Source organism: Danio rerio, chromosome 25, assembly GCF_052040795.2.
Source record: "Danio rerio strain M-AB ecotype USA chromosome 25, GRCz13ab, whole genome shotgun sequence".
In the NCBI taxonomy this organism is placed as follows: Eukaryota; Metazoa; Chordata; class Actinopteri; order Cypriniformes; family Danionidae; genus Danio; species Danio rerio.
Window position 1 is genome coordinate 30701164 of NC_141045.1, and position 22495 is coordinate 30723658.

At 34.3% G+C, this 22495-nt stretch overlaps 1 protein-coding gene across 7 annotated transcripts in view; it reads right to left on the bottom strand.

Annotated features, from left to right (window-relative positions):
- The window catches only part of ptprz1a (protein tyrosine phosphatase receptor type Z1a), a 180527-nt gene that overhangs the window by 65380 nt on the left and 92652 nt on the right, over window positions 1-22495 (bottom strand). For all 7 annotated transcript variants that reach the window (XR_015526567.1, XM_087312409.1, XM_087312408.1 and 4 more), the window contains exons 3-7: window positions 18288-18467; window positions 15611-15762; window positions 14629-14724; window positions 12442-12508; window positions 9594-9751 (exon numbers count right to left, since the gene is read on the bottom strand). Coding sequence is in view for 6 of the 7 variants with exons in the window: in XM_087312409.1 (XP_087168535.1) it covers window positions 9594-9751; window positions 12442-12508; window positions 14629-14724; window positions 15611-15762; window positions 18288-18467 (653 nt within the window). In the remaining variant the exon portion in view is untranslated. The remainder of the gene's footprint in view (window positions 1-9593; window positions 9752-12441; window positions 12509-14628; window positions 14725-15610; window positions 15763-18287; window positions 18468-22495) is intronic.

Here is a 22495-nt window from a genome sequence, read left to right on the forward strand (position 1 = left end):
GTGCACACTCCACTCGGAGCGTTGCATCCTCTTGGGCGCGTGCACGCGGCGCCTCTCTAACAGACATCTGTAGAGCTGCGGGCTGGGCGACACCCAACACATTTGCAAGGTTTTACAATCTGCGAGTGGAGCCGGTTTCCTCAAGGGTATTAGGTAACCCTTTGGTGATTGAGGAGACAACTCGGTAGGGTGTTGAAACACGCTTGCTGCGCCATTCTCCCTAACACGGAGGTACGTGCGCCTTTTTTATCTGTCAGTAAAGTTCCCCGTCAGGTGAGCCCTGCAGATTCCTCCGTGGCCCCCAGCACTGACTCAGCGGAGGAGTCACTTGCTGGCCCACTACGTTGTAGGTCTGCCCGCTGGTCAGCCCGCGTTTTGGGTATAGGTGCCTGCTATGCGTGATCCCCACTAGGCGATCCCATATGCTTATTCCGCCACGGTTAAGTCCCCCCCCTGGGCGGACCCGTGTCTTCCCTCTCCGCTAACCACTCTTTGCTATGCGTACTCCCCCTTTTTAGGGCTAGTCCATAGGTAAATTCTGCCATCTATCCCCCCCTTGGGTAACGGATGGCCTCCGCAGCGTCCTCCCTATCGGGATTGCACGCTTCCCAACGTACTGTTGTATTTCCTAGAATTATCTAGATGCTCACGACTTCCCAAAAAATATATCTAAATCCGTAAAACTTCTGTTGAAGTAGGATAAATTAGGGCCAGGGACACGTTGGAGGACCGCGCCCCCCATGATGTGGGTGCGTCACGCTTGCTTGACTATCTCCTCATCGGGGGTGTTGGTAAGGTGCAGTCATTATGGCGCTTTCCATATTCTCCCATTCATGGCACTGAAGTTCCCCAACCGAAGGGGAACGTTCGAGGTTACAGAAGTAACCCTTCGTTCCCCGAGGAGGGGAACGGAAGTGCCATATTCCGTCGCCATAATGACTGTCCCTTAGCTGTTTGAAAGTCTCTTCAGCTTAAAAGGATGGCGTCTGCTGGCTTCAGGTGTGCTTATATGCTGAGATGATTGCAGATGTCGCACACCTGTGCAAGCTTACGCTGCCAATTAATTTCATTCATTGGCCCGTTCAATACTCTCCAGATAAGCGGCTTCTGATCCGAATCCTCCCATTCATGGCACTTCCGTTCCCCTCCTCGGGGAACGAAGGGTTACTTCTGTAACCTCGAACGTTCATTTAACTAATTAAAGATGGCAAGAACAATTAAACTGAGAGATTTGTTGCTTATTTCTTCATACAGTGGATTAGAAACTGATGGGAACTAAAAAGTAATTTCAGTGAATTTGTAAATTAATGAAGTTTAGGTTTGCATGAACCTGGCAGACAAAAAATATTGGTAGTTTAAATACAGTGGTGTGAAGTAACGAATAACAAATACACAAAATCCCTGAAACTGAAGAGTTTTTTTTTTTCTAAAGAGTTGTACTTTACTAGTAAAACACTATTACTAAAGTACATTTTAGTGCTGTATAAGTACTTTTACTCCATTCTATTCCTTCAACCTGCAGCTACTTTATATTGTTTATTTTCTCTTGTCTACAGTGATTGGCCAAGTAGAAAAATTAGTCCATGGCACAAACGCTTTATAATGTGGAAGTATTAAAAGTATTTAAGACAACACAAAATTAGTAAACACAATGGCTGCGTCCGAAACCGCATACATCCATACTATACAGTACGCTAAAATCAGTATGTGAACCGAGTAGTATGTCCGAATTCATAGAATTCTAAAATCAGTATGCGAGAAGTACCCAGATGACTTACTACTTCCAGCGAGATTCTAGAGTGCGCTTCCCATGCAAGCTGCGCTATGCCATGATGCCACGCGAGCGAATTCATGAATGAAAGTGAAGCGACGCAACTGACGCAAGTAGGTCACGTGACCATGACAAAATGGTGGATGTAGTACGTCCGAATTCTATTCATACTGCTCACATTCATACTGTATAGAACATACTTTTCTAACGGCCGAGTAGTACGTTTTAATTCAAATGCAGTACATACTGAGTAGTAGGCGGTTTCGGACGCAGCCAATGAGTGAGAGACTCATCATTTAGATGGTTTAGACTGCATCTCACTGATGAGAAGATGAAGAATGCACATGATGGCTGAAATTGTCAAATGGCCCTAAACAATAGCTAAATGCACTACAGAATGTTACGTTTTCAAACACATGCACAGATTGCATGTATTCAATCAGTACTGCATGACCTTGCTGGACACTCCTACTTGTTAGTCAGGGTTCAACGTGCATAACTAAAGTGTTAAAATATCATCACAGCTAGATTGTTGACCCCTTTTTTGATGGTTCATTTGAGTATTAGTAGACTGTCTGCTTAATATCTGTTGATATTCATCTTTAACAGACATTTAACTGACGATAAGAAACTTTGCAACTACATGTCAACTTACACTAACCCTAACCCCAGCCTAACAGTCTACTTATAATATAATGAGAATTAGTTGGCATGTAGATGCAATAAAACTTACATTCAACAAACTGACCATCAAAAAAAAGTGTGACCCTTTTTTAAGGTTTTTAGGTTACACTGGTTTTTCTTTTCATGGAAATGCATCATCCTGCTTTCTCTGTGCTAGTCCATGAATGGCTAATGCTTTTCTGCTGCTTCTGACTTGGTTATCCACCGAATACTCATTGCAACCATCAATACAATGGACATCAGGAACCACACTCCAGTGACTGAGCTCTTACCTTTCAAGTAGGTCATTTAGGATGTCTTGGAGAGGAGGAGTGTTCCGAACACCAAAATCTTGCTACTGGGGTGCCTCAGGGTTCTATTCTAGGGTCGCTTATCTTTTCCATCTACAGGCATTTTGGAACAATCATAATTGTCCTTGTGCTGAATGAATTAGGAGGTTTGCTGAAGGTGCAGCTATCATGCAGTGAGGGGCTTGCGTCTTTAATAATCTACAACAGTTTGTGTTCATTGAACAGTCCGAATGATTAATTAATCCATATGAAACCATAAAAGTCCCATAAAAGTCAAGTGTCGTTTTCAGTTTCGTGCTCTGGCGCACTTTGCACTTACATTATAAGCGTACCACACCAAAACACAAGAGAACCGTGCTCTGGCACACCTCTTTCAACCGGGCCAGGGCCGGCCAAGTGAACCATGCCTGAGCCTGAGTCTTAAACGATCCGGGAAATGGGCCTGGGGATGGTTCAGATAGCATAGTGTGAGTAAGCCTTAAGAAACATTCATTCATTTTCTTGTTGGCTTTGTCCCTTTATTATCCGGGGTTGCCACAGCAGAATGAACCGCCAACTTATCCAGCAAGCTTTTACGCAGCGAATGCCCTTCCAGCTGCAACCCATCTCTGGGAAACATCCACACACAAACACACTCATTCACTATGGACAATTTAGCCTACCCAATTCACCCGGAGGAAACCCACACGAACGCAGAGAGAACATGCAAACTCCTCACAGAAAAGCCATCTGAGCCGAGGATCGAACCAGTGACCCAGCGACCTTCTTGCTGTGAGGCGACAGCACTACCTACTGCGCTACTACAACGCCTCCAAAGAAACATCTGAAGACAAATCTGTTTTGTCAACACTTAACTGATTGACAACAGCACTTATTAGTTATTCCTTTACTGGTTGTACGGTTTGTCTGATTATTAAAAAAAGCTTAATCAACTTAGGATATGAAAAGCATCTGTTAAATGACTAAATGTAAATAATTAACTTTTAAAAACTTAAATGGCACTAATGTAAGCTACATTTTTAATTTGCAGTGTATAAGGTCAGATAATATTCACTACACTTGAGTACTTATTGAGTAAGAGCTACTTTTTACTCATGTTTTGAGTATTTAGAACACTTTTACTCTACTTGCATTACATTGTTGTGCCAAGTTACAGGATTAGAAATCCCAAACGTGCCTTAATAAAACATTACTATCTCTATACAAAATGCTTCACACGATTTTTATTCAACCTTAAACAAACACAGTGTTGCCCATAGGCAAGATTTCCACCATTGTGTTCGGACATCAAAGCTGCTCTTTAAAGTGTGTGAGTCAATGTCATTTCCATTGTGACGTCAGCAGGCGTGGGTTTGTTATCTTGTGGTAAAACTGCTTTTACCATGCGTTTCAACTGCAACCTGTATCGACTTGCTAGTCCCTTGAGGGCTACAGCCCCAGTCTGAATGACACACAACACAAAGGCCGTATTTAAGCATTTACAGTCTTCTGTGACGTGTAACCCTACTCTTGCTCCCTCTAATTCTTCTAATGACAGCTTGCTTTTTTTTATGTGTGGCATCCGATATCACAATAATTAAAATTGCTGTCGACTTTCCTTTAGAGAGGGAGTTGGCTTTCTTTATGGTATTGATTGTTGGACATGATTTAATGAATTTGTAAGAAGGTACATAACAAATCAAAAGTAAAGAAGATACAGCGGATCTGTTGACAAAGTAAAACAAGACTCGAAATGCTAATTGATGTTGGTACCATCATGTTTGGGTGTGTCTATCATTTTGTAACTGTTTACAGTTCATGGGTGTCTGTGCCATATACAATCAGTGTTGCGCAACAGATGCCATATGACAAATAGCAGCCATAGTCACAATATCAGCCTAGGTGAAGATGGCCTCAGGGTTTAAATGACTTTCCAGATAGAAAAACATTCTATATTGGTCTTCCAAAACAACATGTAGGTTCATTAGCTGCCAATATTTACTTTTAAAAAGCTTAAGGGTTCTGTATGTAAGTATTTGACTCTTCTAAAGCATAGAAATACCATAATATGCTTGCAGATATTTAAGAAACATTTTAAGTAAACATTCTTGTTTATTTGGAAAAACAATATTGAAGTCACATATTCTGCTTTAAAAATGTCTGTTGCGAGCCGGAACATCTGTCTTTGTTTTGGTTCTTTAACCCACCCACTGCCACTTTAGCCAATTAAATTTCAGCACCCTGGGTTGCCTAGGTGGAAAAGAGCATATTTCATTCAGAAAGGCTCTCAAAGCATGCGTCAGTGACTGAAATGCGACATCTGGTGGACAGTAACACGGTCCGAAATGAGACACAGATTCAGAGTTTCACATGAGGTCATTAATTAGCAAATAATATAAATATTACAAATGTAAACATTAGGTACACAGGTTACATTGTAACCCTATGTCCTAACAACATGCTAATAAATGAATGATGGCTTGGTTTTGAATCACAGGTCTAAAGTTTAATTTCACACGGTTTATTTTTATTTTCAAGATCTGAGGGGAACTATCTGCTGCTGCTTTCAGTAGTAAAGCAATAAATGTCACGCAATATGACTTTCAAACTCACATTGTTAGCATTTAACACTGAATAAAGCACATGAGGTGTACCTGGGGTGATTATTGTCAGTTTTCTGTTGTTCAGCTTCAAGAAATAGAAGCATTTTCTAATATATCAATTTGAGGTATTGGTTAGAACAAAAACTCCTTTTAATATGAAAATATTCCTTCTATTATGTGCCGTTGCTTTTATATAGAACAGGATTTAAATTAGCCTTAAATTAGTCTTTAGGTTCAATCGTCAGGCACACTCCTGTTGGTCCTCAATCTGGAAACCTGCGCTTAAGTTTGTTTTGATCCAAGAATACAATACCTAGTTCAATCGCTGGGTGTTAAACTTACTGCACCTTTAAATAAATGTAAAAAGTTACCCAGACTAAAAGGTTTTTTTTTTTTTTCATCATTCATCCGTAATGTTGTCTGCTGTCTTTGTCTGTCAAAGTCAATTTTGACTTAGTCTTTACACTTGCTACCATATGAAATTCCAACGAAACAATGGCTATATGCATCAATATGCAATCATTTTAAAGTATTATAAAAGTCTATACAAATTTTTGTTTTTTAATATGACGATAAAAACTTCAAATTATATGTAAACACTTTAATGCACTTATAAACCCAATTCAAATGTTTTTATTAATTTAAATAACAAGCTACTTATAGTGCAAACTGGAAACGGTTCAATACACCATTTAAATGTCTTTACATGATTGTTTAAACATATTTCAGTGTTTGGAAATTGTAAAATATCAACAGATGTTGCAAGAAAAACTCTGGGTGATGTTTTGCATTTTCCATCTTTCTAACGGTGAATCAGGAGTAATAACAAATTTCTTTCTTGCAAAACAGTAAAGAATTAAAAAAGTTCAAACCTGACAAAGAGAAAGACATCAATCATTTCTGTGTGGCAGTTTTTCTGGTAATTATGGGGTAATAAAACTCAAGACAAGACTCCTTCCCATTGCAAAATGATTTTTAAAAGCAAATATGCTACAAAACGTACACAGAAACTTTTCTGTGAAAGAAAATATAACATGCAACAACAAAACAATCACTAGTTATAGAATAAGCACGCCAAATAAAAAAAATTTAAAAAAGTATTCGGTTTTATTTAACAAGAGAAATTTTGTCATATGTCAAGATATTGCTGTGGGCAAATGTCAACACTTTTATGGTGATTATGGTCTCCATTTTAAAGCTGTATTGTTAAGTACTGTAAATCATTTAAAAAATGCTTCACTGATTGTGTGAAACCAGCATTTTTTACAGGGATGATGGCAGGTTAATATTTATTGTGAAAAGTCAATGCATTTAACACATGCATTTCTAAAAATGCCCATTGTTGATTTGTTATTGACATTGTAATTATGATTATTGATGTTGTTTGAAGCAATACATATGACTTTAGTGAAACTAGACTTTAGATTCCGTCTAGTTGTAACAGTTGTAATTACAGAAACTGCGATCATAAAACATGAGCAGAATGAATTTCGCTCAAAAAGCTGTTCTGAAGCAAACTTGTATTTCCCAAACGTTAATTGGCATGAAAGAAATGTTACACTTGCTTTCATGTGTTTTAATGCTGAGAAAAATAATGGTGCCTTTTGGCAAACTGACTAAATAATAATAATAATAATAATAATAATAATAATACAGTATGTTACAACTTTGTTTGAATTGCTATATGAGTTGCTAACTCTAACTCAGGGTAATACAGCACTCGTCATTGTCATTACTGTACTTGTACAATGACAGGACATAATATTTAAAAAGTAGTACTAGTTACTGCATTCTTATACATCTAGTAATATGTTTAAAAATGAGATACTCATAATATGAGTAATGAGTAATGGCAGTGTATTAAATCAGTAGCAACCAGAGCCTCTCAGATGCAAAACATTGGTCCACCAAAAGCATTCTAACATGTTAATCCACTATTGATCATTAGACATGTGGCATCTATCATTTCATTGTTTTATCTAAGTATTTTGTGCATTTTTGAAATATACTGAAACCAAACCTTGGAATATACCACATCACCAATGGACACATAGTGGGGATTATGCTAATTGTGATTGAGTGTGCATTTGTGCCATATTTAATTGACTGGAATTAATTAACATACCTTTTAAATTATTAAATCTGATGTTTACAAAACATTTTGTGAATCTGAAGGAGAGTTTTCAAGAAGTCGTATTACAGTTTTCCTTGATTGCTTTGACCTGGTTAAATAAACTAGGATCCACTTAGTTTTCATCATCACTATCCAAGCAGAGCAGAAGACACGTCTTGCAAATGTGTAAACCCTTTCTCATTGGTCTGACGCGTTTTTTAACATGGTTGTCATTCAAGCAGACAAAACTCCATTGTTTTAGACGTGGTAATCAAACAGAAACCATCTATTCCTAACTATTACGAATTACCAAGATCAATAAGAAATCACTGAAACACCTGTGTGACGCTTCTTCACACAAATCTTCAATTGGCAATCAGTCTGCAAATTTTAATAACAAAAAAGACGCCAGATCTGTGTTATTCTGCGTGAGCATGGATGGAGGATGTCAATAGTAGCTATGCCTCATACTCCAATAGATTGTGCTGTAGCTTGCTTTACATGTATTTTTTGTAATATTTACAGTATTTCAGTTTTCAGCCACAGTTTGAGAAAAAAATAGGCATGGATTCAATAAAAGTTGTATAAAAGCATTTCTTATTTCGGATCTAATTCTTTGCAAAAAGGCAAATTTGACAAAGCCTATATTAAAAAACACAAATGGCACTTGCAATAAGTTACAAGCAATAGTGCACTGATTCATTCTTGTGCAATGACTGATTGAAAGAGCTCATATACTTGTTTGCAAATTGTGTTATTTGAAGGCAAAATTTGATTTTGTTACATATTTTACATTTTTCTGCATGACTAGAGCCTTTTGCAAACAAAATGTGGTATTTTGACCATGAGTGCCACTGCTTAGGCCTATGTGTTGACCATTTTGACAATGTGGAGATTCAGTTGACGGCTGCGTCAAAGCAATCAAGAAAAACTGTAATTACGTCGATGAAAATAAGAGCAGAAAATGTTTGTTGACGACCTGTTTTTCAAGATGAAAAAAATTAGTGACATTAGATACTAACAGTGACTATATTAGCATGCAATATTGTTGATGGAAAAAGACGAGACTAAAATGTAGTCAAAAAGATAAAAACTATCTAACTTATTATTTTTTGTTATAATCAACTGGACCGCTGCATTGCACTGTTCATGGCAAAGAACATTTTTCATCCTTGTTTTTCATTGATGAAATTTACCCTGTTGGCAAAGTCTGTTTTACATGCAACTTGCTTAGAATTTACATCTACATTTAGATACGTTACATGAATGAGACCTATAGAAGTACATGACGACTCAATTTAAATATACAGTGGGTGATATAAGTGTTGAACACGTCACCATTTTTTTCAGAAAAAATTATTTTGTTGTTAAGATGTTGATAGCAACCAAAGAATTTCACGCAGTATATGCAATAGAAATTAAATGACACAGCGAAAAAGTCTTAAATAAAATAAAATGAAACAACACAGGAAAAAAGTACTGAACACATGAAGAAAGGGAGGTGTAGAAAGCCAATTAAAGCCCAGACAGCAGTTGAAACCTCTTAGTAGCTATTCATCAACCCTCTGCCCTTTCTTATTGTAAATGAATATCAGCTGCTTCAGTCCAAAATCTACATTTTCCATGGTGAAGATGAAACCAGGGTGGACATTTTAGTAAGAAAGTGATCCAAAACACAGCCAATGAAACTCTCAAATGGTGTCAGAGAAAGAAAATCAAACTGTAGAATTACCCAGCTAATCACCTGACTTGAATCCAATAGAAAATCAAAAATAAAGATTCAGATTTTTTTGTTTTGTTTTATTTTTATGTCTGTATTGTTTATGTTCTTACTAAAATCTAGTTCAATACGTATTCTCCCTGCTGTATGTATATGTTGGTGATTATTTATCTGGTTGATAAAAAACATGTGAAAAGAAATCCAATGTGGTGTGGTGGTCTAAATATCTAAAAATAATTATGAAAATTAACATATGTACATTCAAATTACACTTTATTAGCAATAGCCCTCATGTTTTAGCTTTATTGAGCCTTATCTTAAATTTGTAGGGTATTTTTCTTATATTTTAGTGGTCTTTGTTTCAACATGCCTCAATTCGTTTCTAATCCTGATGAGCTAACAGGGGGAAACAACAACTGTCAATAAAGCTGACCTGAACATCTGAGATGGCCACTGTGTTTTTGAAGACGATCCACTCTACAGTCTCCGAGCAGGGCGGGGTGGTCAGAGAGCCATTATAGATGAAATACTTTTCTGTGGAACTGGGAAGGAGACCCTGCATAGTGAACGGAGAGATGGAACCACTCTTTCCTGATCAAAAAAAAAAAGAAATAATAATTGGGAAATGAAGTGTTCCATTATATACTCACCTTTATGGAGAAAGGAATTTTAGTTTTTTTTTTTCTCATACAAAGCTAAGTGTGACTTTGAATAAAAAGCTATTTGTCTGGTTAACTTTTATGGTGCTTTTTGACCTTTGAAAGCATTTATTTTTATAAAAAAAATGTTGTAGATGAGGATGACAAATACAGTCAGGGGTTAACTTATATGCAAATTTAAATATGCCACAATGTTTTTTGTCATATTACTGAAATTGTTAAGAGCTAAACAACGTAAGTCTTGAAATATAAAAAAATGCTGAACATATTTAAACAAAATAAAATGATTTTTGTATATATTTTTGTTGATGGTATTATATGATTGTTATTGTCACTAATCACACTTGCCAATCAACCGGACTACACATCCCATAATTCTCTGCATCTCACAAATGATGTTTATGAACTTTGATTACGCTACACCTGCTGCCCATTATCACAAACTGAATATAGCCATGTGCTTTAGCCTTTGTTTGTTAGCCATTGAATGTTGTATGTGGATGCTGTCTGTTCTCTTGTGAATGTGTTTACTGTGGGTTTTTGTTCTAACCTTTGTTTTGTTTTTCTTTCCTTTCACATAAAGTTACAGCACGTGGATCCGCCTCTTCCCTTTTCCCTGGACTATTGTTAATGATATTATGATAGAGGATGATATAAAACTCAAACGGCAAAGGAAAAAGACCACCAAGTCTTACATGTATTGTTCATCTAAGAAAATAAGCCCCATTTACTCAATCTCGAGTTGTTTTAAACATGTATGAGCATCTTTCTTCTGTTGTACACAAAAAAAAAAGCAGGACGTTTTGAAAAATGAAGCCATCAACTGCTTGGTTGCCAGCGTTGTTATAATATCATTTTTTGAATTCAACAAAAAGAAGAAACTCATTCAGCTTTGAGAAAATTATTTTTGCATGAACTACTGTATATATCTTGAAATCGATAAAGCCAGTGCAGGAAATTTTCCATGCACTGCAGAAAGATTAACATCCAATCAAGATCAGTTTACTTGAACAAAGAAGTTAAGTCTTGCTCAGTGCTTAAAACAAGGAAAGGCAAGGCAAGTTTATTTATTTAAATAATATATAAATATTATTTATATGCATTTCATACACAGTGGTAATTCAAAGTGCTTTACATCAACAGGAATAAAAGAGACAAGTGTAAGAAAATAAAAACAAATAATACAAATTTTAAAATAAATAAATAAAAACAGATAAAAATGCATTAAAATAGGTTAAATGATAATGAAAAAGAAAAGAAAAACATAACAAGTATATATAAGTAAGTAACATAACAAATATCTGCCAATAGCTGGGTTTCCATCACCCTGTGTTAATTCTAAGGTGTTGCATGACAAATGAAAAATGCAAATGCAAAATTTTAATTCAAAACCCATTTAATCACAATAATAATAATAATAATAATAATAATAATAATAATAATAATAATTTTTCGCTTGCTTGAGGTGGTTTTGGACTTGTGTGAAAGGGTTCATGTAAATAATGTGAGATGTAAACACATTTGTTGAATAAACCCCATTATGCTTCCCTGGTTCACTGTTGGTTACTTGGTTACCAATACAGCAGTTGATGGCTCTAACAACTTGATGAAATTGCACCTAATTAGCATTTGGAATTTTAAATTTTAGCGAATTTTGAAAAGATTGTGGAAACAGTCACTTTAGTATGAAAGTTATTTCCTCCTTTGAAATTTGTTTTTAAAGCTATCAGCAAATAATTGGTGAATCATCATTTTTTCAAGTCACTTAACTTCTTATGTATGTTTTCTTGATTTAGGAAACTTTAGATGCTTTTAACAGGGTAGCAAGACAAAAAATGGGCAAGCACAACAGTTTTTTTTTTTTTTTTTTTTTGTAAATTTAATTGGGTGTTTATTTGTGGAAATATGTGTTATGTGTATTACAACTTCCTCTCTATATGTTTCCTCTTTCCGGGGATACAGAATACCTAATGAATCTGAATCTGATTTAAGAGTATGGTTAGAAGATGCAGTAAATGTTATTTTATAATTTTGTGGACGGAATTATTCAAACCTAAAACTACTTTTTATAAAATGAATGGAAATGTATGGAGTTCCAGCTTTGAAAATACAATTTTGTAATGACGCCTTGCTATTACAATTCATTTAGGTATCTCTCAATATGAAGAACATGTTTCAAATGTTTATTTGTTGTTAAAAGTTTTTTTAAGTGTTAAATACATTTACATAATGTGCTGAAATCCTGCTTCAGACTCAAAATGAACAAAACTACACAGTGGTGCAGTTGCTAATCAATATGGCCATGAATACATAAATACATGAAAATATTATGGTATTCTGCCAGTATGCAATAGGATCTGTATAACATGGTAGCAGACTTTGTCATAAATACATGTATAGCAAATATGAGTTGTCACTACTTTCTTCCAACGACGTGTCTTCATAAAATTATATATATTGTTTAGTCTAATAATCAAAGTGGCAAATCTCTGTTGTCTTGTTTTCATTGAGGGAACAATTGATGCATACAGTGATGATTGAACAATTGTATTTTTAATCCTGCCTTACACTGAAAACTTTGAGATTATGAGCTTTTAATGTAAACATGAAGCCTGTACATACCATAACGGCTGACGCTGTTGACTGCATCAATTATAGCTGTATAGTTGACATTATCCTCAGTGCTTGTCTGTGGCGAGGAAAATAAATTAGAGAAATAGTTAGCAGCAGTTACAAAGTAATAATATAAAACAATACACGATAAACTATGTTGGAATATGGTAGCCATGAACATCCATCATTGATTTTTGTATTTTATTATGAATGTCAATGGCTACATTTACCACCATACATCAAAATGTCTAAAAGAAATTAATATAGACTTGGATCTCCTTGAGGGTAATTTAAATTTTACATTTAGGAATCGTAGAAATCCTGTAGGCTTACATTTTTCTAGCATTCAGAGTGAAATATAATATTCATTCATTCATTTTCTTTCGGCTTATTCCCTTTATTAATCTATAGTCGCCACAGCAGAATGAACCGCCAACTTATCCAGCACAGGTTTTATGCAGTGGATGCCCTTCCAGCTGCAACCCATCACTGAGAAACACCCATACACACTCAATCACACATTACAACCAATTTAGCTTACCCAATTCACCTATACAGAATATAATATAAATCATAGAATATATTTAACAAAATTAATAGACGGAAAGTTATAGCAACCATTTATACACTCAAAAACTCTCGGATGGTACCTTTTAAAAGGTACTTTTTGTTTCTAACAGGTCTAACAGGCGCTTGAAGGTGCATATTAATACAAAACAGTACAAATGTGTACCTCCTAGTATATTAAAGGTTAAAAAGTGAACCTTAAAATGTACAAAAGTGCACCCTAAAGGTACTAATGTACCGCTGAAAAGTACAAATGTGTACCTCTTGAAAAGGTACCGCCCCAGCAACAGATTTTGTACTTTTGTTTCTGAGAGTTTATTGTATAATTACAGAATACACACAAATTGGAATGCTCTTCATTATACAGCAACATAATAATTGGCCATCTAACCTTCTTTGTGACCAAAAGAATGTGAACACCCAAATTCTGTGTGCTTATTAGCTTTTTCAGCTTTTTTTTTCTCTCTTAGGTTTGATTCAAGATTTTTTGTTTTTGTCAAAAGAAAAAATCTGATTTTGCCGCCTCGCATTTAACCACATATATTTGCATTCAAAACAAGACAGGTTCATACAAGCTTTGCGCTCCAAACACGCAGCATGAAACTGACAAAACAACACAATATTAAAGGTTCACAACCTTATATCATTGCTCATGAAATGTCCCAGAATATCCTCAGGGAAAAGCCACCATATTCTGAGGTTTAGTGACATTCTTACATTCTAGAAGTCCATTAAAACATACGTGTGAAGATGAGAATTTCTGAAACTGTTCAGTACCTCAGGCTAAATGTTGGGCGGAGTGAGGCTTTGAAGAATGTCAAAGCCTGTCTAAAATGATTATTTCAGAGTGAAGTGAGGATGTTTGATATGAAGTATCAAATAATTAAGTTGGACCACAACAAAAACAGCAATTAAACCACAAAATAAAATGTAAAACTCTTAATCATTTTATTTTTTTGTTTTCAGTAAAATATGTTAATATAACATATTTAAGGTCCAGTGAAATTAAAATGATGTTTTCTTAGACATAAGAATCATGTTAGTTTAAAGGATATCTATAGTATGCTCCAGAAAAAGTCACAAAAGTTGCTTTAGAAGATATAAACCTGATTTAAACATTCAAAGCTTGCAGTTTGTCACTTCCACCTAAATAGATCAACCTTTTTTGCATATGTTTTTTTTGCATATGTTTTTTGCTAAATTTTTTGCTACAACGATTTACATGTCCCACCCTCTTCAAGATGCTTCTAATTTGCTTTTCATTTTATTCACTACATATAAAAACACTCTCAAACAAACCCTACTGGCTGTTCATTTATAAAGGGGAGGAGATATTCTGTTTATATTATGTCAAACATCAAATTAAAAAACAATACACATTTTAAAGCACTTCATGGGACTTTTATATACAGTTAAAGGGAAAATGATTAGCCCTCATGCTAAATTATAATTGTTTTTAAAAATCTTTACCAAGTGGTGTTTAAAGGACAAAAGTTTTTTTCCAACACATTTCTAAACAAAAGTTTTAATAACTAAATTCTACTAACTTGTCTTTGCCATTGTGACTTAATGTTTCACTAGTTATTTTGCAGGATACTAGCTTAAAGTGCATTTTAGAGACTTACTCACCTCAAACAGCACAGCCAATGCTGTAATCTTTCCTCCTTCTCTAAAGGCCTCATCAAGGTCACTGAAAACATCTGCCTCATAACAGTATATCTGCATCTGTGCCCGAAACAAAAAACAGCAGATTAACATTTATATAATTTTAAAAAAAATCAAATTAAGCAACAAAAAAGAATTAGAACTAAAATTTAGGTATAATGCACAGTCAGCCAGTAAAATAAAATCTAATTAAATATTCAATCAAAAATAAATAAATAAAACACTGGATTTTGTTATATGGCTATGCATTATCCCATTCAATTTAATTAACACATTTAAATAAATACAAATAATTCAATTATATGATTTAAAATAGATTGAGTACAATTAAAATAAACAAATAAACAAATCTTAATAAGTATTGTAAACTATAGAATCTAATTTGTATATTTAAAGTGATGTCTAATGTTATAATTGTAAAAATATTTTGATATTTTAAAAGAAACAAAATCTAATAAAATCAATAAAAAAACGCATAATAAATTAAATATTGAATAAATACGGACTGGAAATTAGACAGCTTATATAAGCACCTGAGCAAAAAAGCTAAATGAAAATTGATATTAATTAATATTAAAAATTAATTAATTTTCATAAATAAAGTTTTAAAATAAATTGAATAAAATAAGATACATAGATTAAAACAAAACAAAATTAGCAATAAATTAATGAATACAGCCCAGCTGACTGTATAAGAGTGACTTAATTAATAAGCTAAATAAAAGTAATACTTAATAAAATATAAATAATATTTAATTAAATAATACAATATATATATATATATATATATATATATATATATATATATATATATATATATATATATATATATATATATATATATATATATATATATATATATATATATAAATTAAATGATAAATACAAAATAACAATAATTTAATCTTAATTACGCTAGCATGTTTTAAATGCAAGCGTGAAATACCTCCAAAGGGTATTTTTCTCCATTGAGGCCATGCTCTGATCCATCAGAAGACGCGTTGCATAGGCCCCAGTGGAAACTGATGCGTCCCACCTTGAACTTGGACCTGAGCCCCCCTCCACTCACATAAAACTCTCCTCCCACATCAATGGCCACTAGAAGAAAACCATACAGAAAAATTATTCACATTAAGCTACTACAATAGAAACACACCACAAAAAAAGGCAATGATGTTCATTTTACTGTTAATTGCAAAACATTTCATTTGCTAATAAGGGATACATGTACTGTTTGGTGATTTGGGTATTTGGGTATCAACAGTGTAATTATGTAATTAATTACACAATTGATCCCATATGTAATAACATATTGTTTAAAATATAATGTAAGAATGTGCATAATACACAATAAATGGTATTTAACAAATTATTTGTTTAAATGTAAGTACATTGAACATAGTAAATGGGTCATAACAAGAAAAACTTTTTTTTTGTTTGTTTGTTTGTTTGTTTGTTTAAGTGCTATAATTGGGTCCCTGGTGTATCTACCTGGACAAAAATAAGCTTTTTTCTGCAATATGTATGGGAAAACATGCCATCCTGATTTCAGTCCTGTTGTGTAGAGCTATGTAAACAAACATCTATGCACTGTTCAGGTACACTTTCTGTTTAAGGTAATTATTAGTTTCAATAGTGTAAAATGTTTATTTGCAAAGGGCAGTGCATCAAAACAGTGGTAAGATACTAGTCTATAAGTTGAATCAACTTACTACTTAATTATAAAATTATCCATTAACCATCCAGAAACATCTTAATGCAGTTTAAAAGTTGTAACCTATTTCTCTACATCATCGTCTGACTGTGGATTAAATATGTAGGTCTTGCATTACAGACACTACTTGGAGATGTGTATTACATCTTATGAAAAGGGGCATAATATGTCACCTTTAAGATCACTTGATTTAAATTTGGACCATTTTTATTTTAGATCTGCACTTCTACTACTTAAAACACTGTGCATTAATAGTGTAATGAATCATAAATCTCACGATTTCAGATCACATTCTGTTTTTTTAGTCACGGATCGCACCATTTTTCATATAAGCCAAAAAGGGGAGGAGACAAATGTCATTTGCTTTTCATTTATTACAAAAACAGTACTGCAAAACACTTTTGGTTTTACCAAACAGAACTTAGAATCTGTAATTTTATTTAAAATATAATAAAGAAATAATCAGCTGAATACAAATGAATTGTCAAATATTCAGTACTGTGAAAAAAATCTGTCTAACACAACTGTTGCTGATAATGCTAAATGTATAAATCTAACATTATAATTTGTACAAGCCATATTTATTTTTAGTCTGATTTTCAATAAATGAAGTCAGTTATTCACTCATAAAACATCATGTTTCATTGCTAAGAAGAATTATTCGGTGGCATATTTTTGATGGTTGGTTGTAATTAAATAATGTAATTGCGGACTGCAATTTTCATGTTTAAACCTCAAGTTAAATGCATATGACAACGATTTTATGCTAAGCATCAGTGGTTTTTTCCAAACTGTACACTGATATCCCAATATATCTGTGTAATTTGACAGTTTTTAACTCAAAAGACTAAAGACAGAATCACTTTCTTGATTTTTGAGTTTTTTTAACACAAATTTGAATACAGCAATTCAAAAGATTAATAAACACGTGCAAATCCCCATCATTTATAATTTATGTTGCATGGGTGTTGAGATCCTGATCTTTTAATGATTCAGCTTACACTGAATGCATTAATGCAGGCTAAACAAGTAAGTGACAGAAAACGCCTTTAATAACCTAGGAAACCTACCACATTCCGAATAACCTGCTACAACTTCCATCATCATGATATTTTAGAGGAAAGCCTAAATGCTTTCATATATGTGATTTAAATTATGCACAAAGCTATCTCTCTGAGATTGTTATAAGTTTAGGACTAACCTAGAAGTAAATAAAAAAAATGCATTAGCCTAATCTGTGGGTCACGTGTGTTCCAAACCATGGTTTGTGATCTGTGGCATGCTACTGTTCATATATTATAACTATGAAAAAAGAAAAAATCTAAAAAAATTTCTCCATCAATGCTGTTGAAATGTATTGTGGTCACTGCAGTTTAGCCGCGATACTTGAATTTCCAAATTCTTGATATTCAATACCATTTCAGATAACACGACGAACAAATTCCACAATAATAAGAGTATAGAAATGAAGTCAAATGAGGGAAATGTTTTACATCATGTAAATTTGTATTTTGTATTTTTAAATGTAATTTTTTTTTTTATTGAATTTTAATGTAAAGTTTATTTTTTATTATGTACTGTAAGTCCAAATGAATGCGATAAATTAGTAAATTTGCTAAATTACTGCAATCTTATCTTATTTTCTGATTAAAACAAAGTGTCATTGTAATATTATTATTAATTAATATTATCATCACTTCAGCAAAGATATGCTGGATATAAAAAGTAGCCTATGGAAAAATAGGAAAGGATTTTATTTTTATTATATTTTTATATATTATATTTTCTATAGTTCTGTGAATATTCTCTGCACCACAATCCTGTATGTGAGCATGTAATGCAGTAATTATTTTATATCTTTTTGGAATATTATTTATGTAGCATACAGTTAAAATACAGTTGGTCTTACCTGTTTTTCCATCATTCTTTACCGTAGTTGAATCTGATGTCTTTTCCAGCCATCCCTCTAATCTCAACTTTTGGAACTGAATTTTGACCTGCGCCAGGCTCTCTTCAACATTTATTGGGGACTGTTTGGCATTGTTGCATGATGGGTATTTCTTTGCCCAGTTATTTTGGTTTAGAGTTCCTGTGAGAAACAAGAGTTTAATTGGATAAATAAACCTCGTAAATCCTTACAAATGTCAAACGATGATCTTTGCATTGAAGCACTTAAAACAGATGCCTTAGTACAAACACACACACACACACATACACATTTTTCACATTCACAGACACACAGGTGGATGATTAGACATGCATGTAGTGGTTTGCTGGTGGGTTAATCCGAGTCGTCTCTTTCTCTCTCTTTCTCTTTGGAGGACCCAACGGCACAAAAACAAAAAGAATGAACCAGGTCACCAGCAGTTCTAGGTCATTTGCATTTGCATGTCAATAGCTGCATTACACCCCCAGCTGTACAGTGGAATACAGGACTGTTGAGTCAAATACAGTACAACAGACACAATATGTCCGTAAAGAAATATGCATAAGGTGTAAAATAGGGTGTTGTAAGCAGTGTTAGGTAAATAACATTATTACGCCTATATTTTAAAAATAACATGACATCCTTTTACATTAATTTCCTTAAAAAGTAACTAAGTAGCACATTTAAAAAAAAATAATTACTTAGGATTGTAAAAAAAGTTTTGGAGTATGGTGAAATTACTGTAATGAGAATCCTTTGGTTGTTTATTTTTAATTTTTTTTTACTTATAGTATAATGAATAGACAATTTTATTTAGTAGTAGTAGGAGTTTGCATGTTCTCCCATGCGTTCGCGCGGGTGTTCCGGTTTCCGCCACAGTCCAAAGACATGCAGTACAGGTGAATAGGGTTGACTAAATTGTCCGTAGTGTATGAGTGTGTGTGTGCGGATGTTTCCCAGAAATGGGTTGCAGCTGGAAGGGCATCCGCTGCGTAAAAACTTGCTGAATAAGTTGGCGGTTCATTCCGCTGTGGCAACCCCGGATTAATAAAGGGACTAAGCCGACAAGAAAATGAATGAATGAATTTAGTAGTAGTAGTAGCAGTAGTAGTAGTAGTAGTAATAATAATAATAATAATAATAATATTGATAATAATAATAATAATGACTGTCTCAATCTTTTTTTAAAAATCCAAACAATAATAAGACATTTCTATCCTAAAAAAAGTCCCCGTTTACACCGTCAGGTCTTGATGCTTAATTCCGATTTGTTGCCTATATCTAATTTTTTTGCCTGTCCGTTTACACGTTGTTTAAATTGTGACCCATATCCAATTCATGCGTTTACACTTGCCATACAATTTTCGATGTCGCGCATGCATAAAGGCGGGTTCTACAATCTGTGCAACACTAACCACGATGGAAGAAATTGTTTTGTTTTTAGCTCTGCGAAATATGCGAAGTGTAGTATAAGCAGTGAATATTTCAGTCCAGATTTACCCCCACACAGTTTATGTAATGGTATAGCCCTGATGTGTGTGTGTAGTTAAAGCCTTTGCCTGTGTGCGCACTGGTGTTAGAGAAAATAAAGTTATTCTATGTGTAGCCCGCAGTGCGTGTATTAATGGCGACAAAAAGCAAAAGTTACAACACGAAGTTCGTCCAACTTTAAAATAATTTTGAAGCAGGGGAGGGAAAGGGCCGTCATTGCAGCTTGCACCTATGGTTTATACAGTATGGTGTCCTCCACCATTCAGAGTTTCAGCAAATTGTGGTGACTGACTTCTTTCCTCCTCTGTGTTTCCTCTGTTGTTTTTGTTTTTCACGTTGGCGTCTCCACACACCCTCTTTCTTCTATGTCATTAAACCGCAGGGAAGCACCACATTGCCGCAAGTTTAAAAACATATCAAATAGAATGCCTCAATAAATCCGATCTGCCTGTTTACATGACAGTCGCATTGTCACATATCCGATTTATGTCTGATCTATTTCCACATATGAAGGAGGCCTGAAACCGATCTCTGAATATCCGAATGCATGCATTTTTTCGTGCATAGAACAGATCCGATCTCTGTCACATATGAGCAAAAAATTGGAATTGGGTCACATTTAACTAGCAGTGTAAACGGGGCCTAAGTAACACATTTATTTAATTTTAAGTGACAAAGGGCCCTATCATACACCCGGCGCAATAGGATGCAAGATGTGTTTGCCGTGACTTGTGGCTATTTTCAGACCAGCGCAACTGTAAATTTTCACGTTTTGTGCCACGTTGTTTAAATAGAAAATCTATTTGTGCCACTTATTTGGACACATGGGTGTTCCGGTCTATAAAGTAGGAGTGTTAAAGCACATTGTTAGGATTGCACCTTATTTATTTTGAGGAACTGAATTGTGCCACTAACCAACTGAAAGCTGGTCCAGTGCAATACACAGCAATACACAAATATCTTTACACTTAAAAAAAATTTAAGGATTAAAACCTACAGTATATAACTTCATGGTGGGGGGCTTTTTCAGTTTATTCATGATCATTTGCATTTGTATAATGTTAATATTATTAGCAGTATTGTTTATTATATGCACATATATACTTGCTTTAATTAAAAAAATTTTAGATTTGTTCACTTGTTAGGTTTTGGAGACGTATGCATTACCATAATAGCAAAATAGCAAAATAATTACCAAAATAGTTTTGAAACAAATCTGCAAAGTTTATTGTACAACTTGATATGGATTATTTTATAAAGTGCAGGGATGTGTAAACATACATTTTCTAAATATATATTTAGAAATATTGTTGTATCTTTTGCAAATATAAATGCACGATTTTTCCAGCATGACAAATAGCTGTCCATGATGTGTATGTTTTGGGTCCTGTTGATTGTTAATTAAAAATAAAAACCTTTCTAAAAATGTATGTGTTGTTTATATGTTAGTTTACAATTACAGTTATGAGTAATCACATGGGATTTTTCTCCTTAAAAAAAGCAACTTGGATCAAAATAATAATAATAACAATAATAATAATATTAATAATTCCTTACATTTATATAGCGCTTTTCTGGGCACTCAAAGCCCTTTACACAATTGGAATCTCCTCACTCACCACCTGGATGATGCGACAGCAGTCATTTTACGCACACCACACACCAGCTGATAGCTAGAGAGGAGTGATGAAACCAATTATGATATGGGGAGGGTTAGGAGGTCATGATGGACAGAGGCCAGGGGGCAGATTTGGCCAGGATGTCGGGGTTAAACCAAACTTTTTTTCGAAGGACATGCTGTGATTTTTAACGACCACAGAAAGTCGGGACCTCGGTTTAACGTCTCATTCAAAAGACGACGCTCATTGAGTAGTATAGTGTCCCCATCACTATACTGGGGCATTAGGACTCACACAGACCGCAGGTTGAGCACCCCCTGCTTGCCTCACTAACACCACTTCCAGCAGCAATTCATCTTTCCCATGTGGTCTCCCATCCAGGTACTGACCAGGCGCAGCCCTGCTTAGCTTCAGTGGGCGACCATGTGAGAATTGCAGAGAACTAGCTGCCAGCACTTCAACTTGTTGAGATAAAACGGGTACACTAACAATAACCACTAGGAGATTAAAAGATTGAAATAATTTCAATTTGATGTTACGAGGGATTAAAAAATAGAATGTATTTAACACAACAGTCTGAATTGAATTGATGTTAATGGAATTGTGTAAAAGAAAAAAACTGTTGTGTTTCTAATTAGCACAAATCATAAAATACTAAATGCTGGGTTTTCATGAGTATGTTTCATTTATTCAAGAGGGTTAGAGTTTGCTTTTATTCCGAGTTATTGAACATTTCAACATTTTTTTGAATAATTAAAAAAAAAAGTCTTTCACATGTAATTTGCTTTTAAAGTATTTTTTAATAGAAATGTATCTGTACTGTATATGACATTTAGCCTTCAACATTTCTGCAGAGGTTTGAGTGTGTCAAAGTTGTGAAAATAGACTTCTCATTCACTAATTCAGTCATTTTCCTTCAGTTTAGTCCCTTATTTATCAAGGGTCGCCACACCGCCAACTATTCCAGCATATGTTTTACGGAGCGGATGCCCTTCCAGCCGAAACCTAGTACTAGGAAACACCCATACACTCTCAAACTCATGGCTAATTTATTTTATTTAATTCACCTATACAAAGCAT